The 11,321-nt window shown below is 35.2% G+C and overlaps 1 protein-coding gene across 1 annotated transcript in view; it reads left to right on the plus strand.

Moving 5' to 3' along the window:
• Positions 1 to 7,063, plus strand: part of GPM6A (glycoprotein M6A) — a 122,033-nt gene extending 114,970 nt beyond the window's left edge. The window contains exons 5-7 of the mRNA XM_005145529.4: positions 282 to 358; positions 1,637 to 1,702; positions 6,303 to 7,063. Coding sequence (XP_005145586.2) covers positions 282 to 358; positions 1,637 to 1,702; positions 6,303 to 6,455 — 296 coding nt within the window. The 3' untranslated portion in view covers positions 6,456 to 7,063. The remainder of the gene's footprint in view (positions 1 to 281; positions 359 to 1,636; positions 1,703 to 6,302) is intronic.
• Positions 7,064 to 11,321: the final 4,258 nt, after the last annotated feature.

Genomic DNA, 11,321 nt, shown 5'->3' on the forward strand with positions numbered 1-11,321 from the left:
CTGTCACTACATGCCCTTGTAAAAAGTTCCTCTCCAGATTTCTTGTAGGCCTCTTTAGGTACTGGAAGGCCTCACCTTCCACTATAAGGTCTCCCCTAAGTCTTCTCCCTGCTGAACAACCTCAACTCTCTCAGCCTTTCTTAGTAGGGATGGTTTTCCAGCCCCTGATCAACGAAAAAATGACCTTTGTTAAAGTTCTGCAAGTCAGTCACAAATTTGTATGAAATAAGTTTCTATATGATAAGAATATTAAATATTGTGAATATTTATTCTGCTCCCAGGTATTGTAACTATTGGAGAGGAAAAGAAGGTTTGCACCTCTTCAGAAAGTTTCATCAAGATGTGTGACTCTAATGAGGTGAATAATGTGATACTTCTGGCAAACCATAATATATGTTATAGTAGAAAATGACTGATGTGTGTTTTCTTGCTCTTAATGTTCTAATTCTAACAGCTATGGTGATTCAATAAAGTCCCAGTGGAAAATACACTAAGCAAGTACTTTCCCCATTCTTACCACATATCAAATTTAGACATTGCGATTTCTACAACCTTTTGTTTTCTAAAATATGCTTGTATTCTTCATTTCTTTTTTATGAATTCCATTGTCATGTATATTTTTTACCGAGATGTTTTTGAAAGCTAATGCATCTGCTGCACAATGAATAGGTCTATAAAATGAATCACTGTTTGAAGATCTTATGATTACTGTTGTGACAGGAAAGTAAGGTTTTCAAATGGATTTGACCAAATCTTTCAGTGTGTTAGGATAATAACGCCTAGTACATTTTTCTTTGCAGTTTTTCCCTTAGGCAAAGGCCACCTATTTCAGTCTGGCTGAGGTTTCTGCATTTTTAAATGATCAGGAATGAAGGACAAACAAAATTACATCTATTCACATAAAAAGAGAGGCTAAAATCTTGATCCCTCTGAAGTCAGAGAATGCTTTGATAAATGCTTCACTGGGTCTTACTGTGTTTGAATAAATCTTAGAATGAAGGTACATGATCTGCCTTTGTAACAAAACCATCTAAGGAAATGCAACCCTTGCTGTGCAGTCAATGCTCAGTGTGCTGGTAAACCAGATCACTGAAATTAAAACAAATGTAGTCATTTTGTTTGGAGTGGGGAAAGGAAGGTAGTTAACTTGGATTGTTTAAGAAACCTGTTTTATATTATACGACTATGGTTAAAGTTTATTGAGAAATTTGGAAGAGAAGTAAATCAGTATATGAGGGTGGATAGCTACATCTAATGAAGGTAAACAGGGTTTCCTTAGGCTGTCTCTACCACTATTGAAACCACCACAAACGTTTATAGATCTCATACGGTATTATTGTAACTAATAAAAGTAGGACTGTTTATTTTTAAATAATAAGCTTGCTTAATATTTTATGATTTAAATATATTTTAAAATAGATTATGCTTTATCCCTGCTATGAGTATTGTGACAAAACAAATACAAGCACAATGTCATGTAGGGATCTCAGTCTTTTGTAAAAAGTATCAGTAATCGTTAGTTGGTAGAGGGGTGGCACCAGGAAGGTAATTATTTGCTCTATGTTATTCTTACTTTTTGATCAGTTTCTGTTTAGTGTGCCACCCTGAAAGTCACTTTCTTTGTCTCCCTTTGCAGCTAAACATGACATTCCACTTGTTCATTGTGGCACTTGCTGGAGCTGGAGCAGCAGTCATTGCTATGGTAAGCTATCCAGCATTCTGTACTCTCTTCATCACCTGAGTTGCTATTTCATTCTGATTGTTACTTTGTATCAGTTATTCAATTTTCATACTATCACTCAATGCTGTTACTAAAGTAAAAGTCTGCAATTCAGTACTCTCTCATCTCCATTTAAAATATGCTGGTGGATTCCTTTTGAAGTAGAACATTGTGACTGCTGTTTTGAGTAAAACCTCACCTTTAAGTAAGTGATTAGAATTTTTACTGTTCACTTGCTCTCTTCAGACAAGTGTGTGAACTCTAATGTCTGTTTCATGACCGTAGCAACATACTTTTATGATTTATGCCTTTCTGGGTATTCACAGGTTTGCCATGCTGCTATTTTAGGAGCAGACTCTTTTTGTCGGTTCTGTGTATATATGTGAGTGCATCAGTTTTTCTGTCAGGACAATTTTTTGAGCTTTTTAAATAATGAAGATTATTTTGAATTTGATCCCATTTTGACAAAGGAAATGTTCCACTAAGAGCTCAGGACCTAGTGCCTTGTTCTTTGGCTTTTGTGTGCTGTGTCTGCTTAGGCATAACAATAATGTTAGAATGAGGATTCTGTTCCAGTGTAGGTTTGCATAATACACACTGAAATGAGAAATGAAAAATGGCTGTTACTATTTATACATTCCATAAGAAAAACATTAGTGATGTTTATTAGTATTATAACTGTTACTGGTAATTTTTGGTTGAATCCTAAGGTCATAAATATTTCATTCTCCTTAGAATTCCATTTCTAAAAAAGGACAACCAAAGAATACTCAATTAACCTAGCATTCATGTTGCATTAGCGATTTTTTTTTTCTTCTCTGCCATTTTTTTGGTATTATGTGACACCCTGCCAAGAGGTCATCGCTTAGCAGAGATAGCCAAATGGAAGAAATTTATTTTAAAAGTAATCTTTGTTTCAAGACCACAAATAATAATAGTAGAATATAACTTATATTAATAATTTATTTGATTTTCCAAAATGAGATTTTTATGCTTCCAGTTGGAAAAATGGTGACCAAATAACAATAATAATAGTATATAGGTATATTAGTGTCATAGAATCATAGAATCATAGAATAGTTAAGATTGGAAAGGACTTCAAGATCATCTAGTTCCAACCCCCCTGCCAAGGGCAGGGGCACTTCACACTAAACCGTATCACCCAAGGCTTCATCCAACTCGGTCTTGAACACTGCCAGGGATGGAGCATTCACTACCTCCCTGGGCAACCCATTCCAGTACCTCAGCACCCTAACAATAAAGAGTTTCTTCCTTATATACTGTCTAAACCTCTGCTGTTTAAGTTTCAAACCATTACCACTTGTCCTATCACTACAGTCCCGAATGAAGAGTCCCTCACCAGCATCCCTGTAGGCCCCCTTCAAATACTGGAAGGCTGCTATGAGGTCTTCACTCAGTCTTGTCTTCTCCAGGCTGAACAGCCCCAACTTTCTCAGCCTGTCTTCATACGGCAGGTGCTCCAGTCCCCTGATCATCCTCATGGCCCTCCTCTGGACTTGTTCCAACAGTTCCATGTCCTTTTTATGTTGAGGACAACAGAACTGCACACAATACTCCAAGTGAGGTCTCACAAGAGCAGAGTAGAGGGGCAGGATCTCCTCCTTCGACCTGCTGGTCACGCTTCTTTTGATGCAGCCCAGGATACGGCTGGCTTTCTGGGCTGTAAGTACACACTGAAGCTGGCTCATGTTCATTTTCTCATTGACTAACACCCCCAAGTCCTTCTCTGCAGGACTACTATGAATTTCCTTTTTGCCCAACCTGTGGCTGTGCCTGGGATTGCTCCAACCCAGGTGTAGGACCTTGCACTTGTCATGGTTAAACTTCATGAGGTTGGCATCAGCCCACCTCACAAGTGTGTCAAGGTCTGTCTGGATGGCATTCCTTCCCTCCAGCGTATCAACCGACCCACACAACTTGGTGTCATCGGCAAACTTGCTGAGAGGAAACTATATCCAAAAGACCATTAGTTCTCCAGTGCATTATTGTTTTAAAGTATATTCAGTACTATCTATCAAATGCTAATTTGTTCAGATAACAATTCTGCATTTCAAAGAAGTGTTTTGAATAGGAATAGCTATTGAAAGTTTTTTAGTGAAAAGCACATGTTCAGTGAAAGCCAATTACATGGATACATTGAGCCATGTAGCTTAAATACATGATACTTTCAATGAAGATTAAAAAAAACCCTTTATAGGTCACAATACCATATCAAAGATGTCATAGATGTGTTACACCAGTCACTAGTCCACTGGGAATTCACTTTGATAGATCACAACTATTTTTGGAGGGTTACCCACACTCAAGTATGCTTTTTATTGGATTCTGTGACTGCATAGAGGAAGCATGACAGCACTGACTGTTTCAACAGAAATGTAAATTAAGGATCTAAGTGCTAGTAATTTCTGCAGCATCCAAATGCACAGGAAAGAAACAGCCAGGATTTTAAATCATAATTCATTTGGATTATGTATGATTCTAAACATTGGTATTCTTTCTCATGTCTGTATAGGTAATAAACAAATACAGAAATTATTGTTGAAGTAATATATATTTTACTGTTGTTGATGTTTCAGATAGAAACAGAGGACATGAAGTTGTTCAAATGTAAATTCTACCATCCCAAAGGGTTGATTCTAAAGCTAGCAAGCATTCTGCCTGTGATATTTTCCTAAAACCGCTACAGCAAAACTCAATTATGAGACAGTTTCCCCTCTCAAAAGTTACAAAGTGAGATGTGCTCTTCAGCTTCGGTAGACGTTTTGTCCTGCAAGATGGAGGTGCAATCAATTCTCCTGAAACAAGGGGAATGTATAAATGATCTGGTCCCTGTCTCCCAGGATGATTGTGATTTTCTGCAGGATATTGGATGCATATAAGGGGAAGAAAAAGTTATTTAGTCTTCTGCCCTCCTGATATAATGACATGTCCCAAAAGGAAAGGAAAAACAAAGTAAAACCAAAACCCTTCCTAGACTAGACGCAATTTTACAGTTCTGAAAGGTTGAAGCATACTTTCACCTTATAAAGAAATATAAGCAGGAATATTCTGTGATTTAACACCAGCTGGCAACCACCAAGGTAAGATGAGGAGAATTGGAAAAAGTTAAAAACAATGGGTTGAATGAAAACAGTTTAAAAGAGTAAAGTGTACTATTAATATTGATGAAAAAGGAGAAAACAGAAAGAGATCTAAAACTAAAAAAAAGAAACAAAAGAAGATAAAACAAATAAAAGTGATGTACAGCACAATTCCTGACCAATGCTCTGTCCCGAGCAGCAATCAGACACTTGTGGCTAACTCCCACCACTTTGTATATCAAGCATGGTGTTCTGTGATATGGAATACCCCTGTGGCTAGTTTGGGTCAGGTGTCCTGGCTGTGCTTCCTCCAGACTTCTTATGCACCTCCTCACTGGCAGAGCACAAGAGACTGAAAAGTCCTTGATCAGGGTAAACACCACTTAGGAACAACTGAAACATCAATGTGCTATCAGCATTATTCTCAGATGAAAGCCAAATCACAGCACTGCACCAGCTATTAGGAAGAAAATTAACTCTATCTCAACCAAAACTAGGACAGAATGTTTCAATATGCAAAAAACATGTGCTGTCTTGCATATGTCTGTAATTAAAATATCCTGAGGCAGACTGTGGAAGCTGCCCTGCTTCAGATTGAATAAGCCTTGACAGAGCTCCACTGGCTTCAGGCTATTCAGGTCATGGAAGTGTGAAATTTAATTAGACAGACAGTTAGAGATGACCTCCTTAGTGTGACAATGCTATCTAGGAACTTTGAGTTAAATGAAAGAAACAAAGGTGGTGGAACTATTAAACATATATGTCATTATATAACATGGATATTTATTTGAGATTATATAAAATAAAGTAATTATTTCCAGGCAAGTCATCCATCCTACCTATAGTGAGTATGAACTCCAAGAGTTCCAGAAGTTTTGGTTTGTAAAATTTTAAGGAAGGGATGGACAAAGAATGGGAGTGTAACGAAGGTAAGACTGTAGCCAATGTACCTTCAGAATAGTTTGTCTTTTTTTTTTAGTAGAAGAAAAATGCCAAGTGAAACTGTAATGCCTTAGGTTTATATTTGGCTTTTACTGGGTTGTTATAACTTTTGTGAGGATAAGAAATGTGCTATGTGGTCCCATTTTCATCATGTATTCTTCAGTTGAAAGGTTTTCTGGCACACGTGTTTTAAGAGATCACGAAGATATGAGTACACTGCTCAAAGACTCCCTACTTCTAGGATTCTCATATCTACAATCTGTTCAAGGTTCAAATTCTATACTTTTTTTAAATCTATTTTTTCCATGAAGATGTGTGGAGTAGCTGAAGTAGTAAAACAGCGATGCTTTGCTGGTTTCTCAGTTCAGTTCAAGCTTGAACTTTGTGTCAGGTTGCTGTTCTACTTCTTGACTTAACCATGCTTAGCTCCTTCTGATGAAAGAGCTATCATCAGTCTCTATCATATAGTTTTCAAGTGTGAAGTTGCTCTATTATGATTAGTTCTCTCAGTTCCTAACTTTCTGTGACTTCTCTTATAGGTTCATTATCTCATGGTCTTGTCTGCCAACTGGGCCTATGTGAAAGATGCTTGCAGAATGCAAAAATATGAGGATATTAAATCAAAGGAGGAACAAGAGCTTCATGATATTCATTCTACTCGCTCTAAAGAGCGGCTTAATGCTTACACATAAAAGAAATCTTGTCTTACTTTTTACCATGAAAATGCTTTGTTGTTTAACTAAAGGCCATCCAACCATTTTAAAAACAATTGAAAGTGCTTCTCACAAAAGATTGTTTGGGTGATTTACATATCACCCATGTACAATTCTTAGTTGTCTAGCACTTGGTTTCTTAATTACTTCTTTGTGTGACCATTCTCTACCACAAAACTCCTAAATAGCCTTTCCTGAATTCTCTTAAGCTAATTAGTTCTGCTAGATCAATGATACTAAACTATTGTCAAATGCAAATATGTGTTTGATTTTTTTAATCACTTTGTATGTGTTATGCATAACACCTTTTGCATTGTTTCTTATATGTTTTTGGAAAAAAAGAAAAAGGTAGCTTTTTATACTTTTTAGTTTTGAGTTCAGTAACTACTTTAACTACAGGTATATTTCAAAGGGACCATTGTACCTGATGTACAATATAGTAAGAAAACATTCTGATGACTTTCCTTTATCTTTGGAAATCTTGCTAGATGGACCCTGATCCAGTTGAAGGTTCTACTAATGTTTTAAACAATCAAGGGTGCAATTTCTAAATTTGTAGTGGGTAAAGAAAAAAGGGAGAAAAAAAGAGAAAAAAGTTAAAAAAAATTAAAAAAAGGAAAAAAAAGTGCTTCTTATCTTTGTTAACAATGTATTATTATTGATGTTTTTAAAGAATATTCTCTTGTTCCAAGTTCCATGGGTGATAATTCCTGTTTGTATTGTGAGCATGCAGACCGTGGTGCTAACAATGCATGGCCACTTGCCTTTTGAAGGAATTTAATACCACGGCTACCTGTTAAAGAGTTATGGTATATAACAATTGTTAATTTAGTGATATAGTTATCCATAGTTTTTTACAGAATGATCACACTTTAATTCAATGATAGTTATGCTAAATTGGAGCTGTTCATGTGATGATGTAAGAAATTACTGCTTAGCTACATTTATGAAAGTAATATATCAAAAATACAGTGACAATAGGAGTCAGATGTCTTTTTACCTGCTTTCAGTATTTAAATGGATTGCACCTGTCTGAACTGTAAAAGATATATTAAAAAAGACTTCCATAAATGTTATAGCTTGGCTTCTAGCTTTCCTACACGTATTGGTTTTCCTGTATTACGTTGAAGTAAGGTGAAAGACCACTAAAGATATTATTTGAAAGTATAGTAATATATTTGATCCTTTATTTTGATAGGATATTGTTATCAGAAAGGTAAGTCATAATTTGAAAGAACTACCTGTACCAAAAATGAAACAAAAAACCTTATGTAATAAAAGTCAGTACTATTGGACCAAATTTGCTGGGTTTCTTTTTTGTTTCTTTTCTTCTTTGCTTTTCTTTTCTGTCCTTTTTTTCTTTTCTTTTTTTCTTTTAGGTTTTTCCTTTTTTTTCTTTTTTCTTTCTTTCTTTTCTTTTCTTTTTGTTCTTTTCTTTTTTCTTTTTTTTTCCCTATTTCTAATGCTACAAGAATGCTGTAAAGTGTCTTTTAAAGTGATGTAGCCTGACAAGACATTTTTGTCAGTGTTAAAAATCTTAGGTAGTTTTGTGCACTTATTGGACCATTGTGAATTCTCTCTCAGTGTAAGTGCATTTCCAATAAAACTTCTTGAGTAAAATTCTTTGTACTATTACTAGCCATGCATCATCAGTAATTTTTAACAATTCTTGTAGTAAGTAGAGGGTGATACTATAGTTACTTGTGGCATGATAATGCATTAAGTAGTAGTATTAGTTGATTGAATTTTTTTTTATTTCCTTTTGCTTGTTTGGGATTTTTTTTTTTATTTGGGGCTTTGTTTGGGGTTTTATTTTTTTTTACACTTAGGCTGCCCTACAGGGTTGACAGTTTTCTGATGTGCAGTACCAGTATTACAGTTCTGCAAAAAGTATTAGAAACTTCTTTTTGGATTCTATATTGTAGTGTTTCAGTTTTGTGTCTTAAAACGTTTGTGCTGATTTTTAAAAATGTCTTTTAAACTCATGTAATGATGTTAATGCTTTTGGCTCTTCTCTGGTATTAGAGTTTGTATTTTCACAAAGAATGCTTTGTAGCAGGCATTACAATTAATCTGTTTTGTACATAAATGTGCCAACAGCTTGATGGTGGCGTTTTCGAAGTGTAGAACAAAGTGCTTGCAAAAATGTAATAAACACACTTGTGTACTTTGTGTACTTATTAATTGTTTGTGTCACATAGTTTTTCTTTGCCTATACTGGACAAATCATTATAATCTGAAATGGAAGAAGCTTGTTCCTTCTGTTGTCCTTGCTACCGGTGGACTGTTCTCGGTATTATGCATTTTTTGTACAACCTACTTTTAAATGTTCAAGAAGATAGTTCCTTTAGCTGGAATAATAAGAAAAAAGAGTAAGATTTAAGAACAAGTAGTCTAGAGATGTTATATTAATTAGAGAATCTGTCTTTGTCAAATCTTTGACAAAAAAGTCTGATTGACATGAATAATTAAAAAAAATAAAATAAAATAATCCAGGCTCTAAAGAGTGATATTCTTATCCCTCTTCCTGACACAATTCCCCCTGATCTGTACCTTTACAAATAGAACATAGGTAAAAGTACAGTGTGCAGCCTTTCAATGGTTAGAAATTATGCTTCAGTTTTGGGTAGTTGTTTCCACTGTATTGCAACTCCTGGTCATTGCTCATTTGCAGATTGCTTCAAATATGTCTAGTGTCAGAAACAATATATCGTAATGCTATATAACTTATATATATATACAAAATAATTTGATATATAGAAATAATTTTGTATATATAAAAATTTTATATAGAGAGAAATAATTATATATATTATATATCCCAATTGTATATAAAATTTACTCTTCAGAATAAGAGAGTAAAATAATGTCTAAGATCAGAATTTCATAGTTAAGAAAGAGCCAGGTAGCATGAGCCATACTTGTAATATTTTTAACATATCAGTCAAGAGAATAGCTGGATGAATTCACATTACTGCAGTGTCGTTTGAAACAGCTCAGCAGAAGCTGGTCTGATATCCATTTGAATGTTCTTAAGGATACCAATACCTAGATGCTACAGTAGCTAATGCTTTAAAACCTTGATAACAATACTACCTTACTTATGTGGATGCAAAGTAATTTAAGTGAAATTGATAGAGGTACCAATTGACATGATATCACTAAGGAAAATTAATCAAAATACAATTTCACAATGTGTTTGTTTCTCAGTTAACTACCTGTTAGAAAGCTCTTTATGTGCTCTTGATGAGAACATGTGCCATAATGGCAGTTTTTCATCAGTAGCACAAGCCAAGGAAGCAGATGAGCTTCCCACAGCACATCCGTCGTAACCAATTCACTTCAAACTCTGTGCATATTTGTTTTATTCCATACTCTTTGTTGACAGCCTATACTAATTCTTCCTAAGGTAGCTTTCATGGATGTTGATTTCTACAGACTCTTCTGTGCCTAGTCTAAACTTGTGACTATCCTGTCTTCAGAAACAAGAAAACCAATTGCAGATGAATCAATGCAGTGCCTTTTTTTTTTGTCTGAACAAATGGGAGCATGTAGTTAAATGAAAATTCCAATTTAAGAAATTTCCAGTCTTATATCCTCAGTTTTGCATTTTCTTTCCAGTTTACTGTGCCCTGTCAATAGTAGTAACAGCATGTTATGAAACAGATTTAAAAATTGCTTGGGTTGCAAATCCTTCCCACCCGTTTTTCCCTACCCACATCTCCTCTTTTTTTCTTATTTTGCACAATGTTATTTTTCTCCCTCAGAGAGATGGTATTGGTGTTTCTATTGTAAACCATTCAGTCAGTGTGATTTAGGCAACAGTAAAGTACACTGCAGTTGTGGGGATGAGTGGCTACAAGCAGGGGTGAAGAGAGAGGAAAGGGAATTTTTAAGCCAGCCTCACTCCTGAGGCAAATGTATCATATAGAAGCGTGTTGTGTTAAAAGCAGGAGGTGCTGAAATCATTTGCAAATTTCATGTTGTTAAATGTTAATGATTTTTTTTCCCCCAAAGGAGCTAAAATGGAGTAAGAGGATTTCTACTATAATTTTAAATATATTTACAAATTGTGTTTTAATAAAATATGTGATTATTAGTCTTGACTTAGTGCATTTATTTAAATTACAACATATATGGGTTGGTCATAGGCATTTGTTGAACATGACCGTGATTGTAATTTACCTTCAGTTGGTATAGTAGATATTAGGACAGAACATTCCTGTACTATACCACCTATAACATTCAATGGCAAAAGTTTATAGAGTTTTTTTGTTAAGATCCAATGCATCTTTCAATTATTCAGTTCTGGGTTACCACAAGTATGAATACAGCTGGTTTTCTGAAGAGCAAAGCTCAATTCGGCTAAGCCATTAAAGACCAGACTATAATGCATTTCATCCCAGGAGAAAGGTGGTGTTTATACAAGCTGTCTCCTAAAAAACACCCAACATTTTACTTTCATTGAGTTGCACAGAAACCCTGCAAATAGATGCTGTTTGGCAGGAAAACAACTTATGTCTCCAGGCGATACTGCATTTCAGCACTGCCTCCACTTTGGGTTGATATCAATTGAAGAGAACAAGTTCAAAACAGTTAATGTATTTAACAGCTCTTTCTGCCCCACAAGAGTTGTTCTGATTTTTCAATGAGGAAGGAACTCCAACAGTTTCTGAAGTTTGAGATTGTTAACTATAGTTTCTTGTTCCTTCAGATATCTGTGGAGGATTTCTAGACTTCTTACCTCTCTATTTAACAGTTATTATCAATGGTGGTGACAGGTAAGTGATTCTGCTGATACATTGAGAGAGCTAGTTAACAGCAGAGATGTGGATTACCTGTGGC

The sequence above is a fragment of the Melopsittacus undulatus genome, chromosome 7 (genome assembly GCF_012275295.1).
Source record: "Melopsittacus undulatus isolate bMelUnd1 chromosome 7, bMelUnd1.mat.Z, whole genome shotgun sequence".
In the NCBI taxonomy this organism is placed as follows: Eukaryota; Metazoa; Chordata; class Aves; order Psittaciformes; family Psittaculidae; genus Melopsittacus; species Melopsittacus undulatus.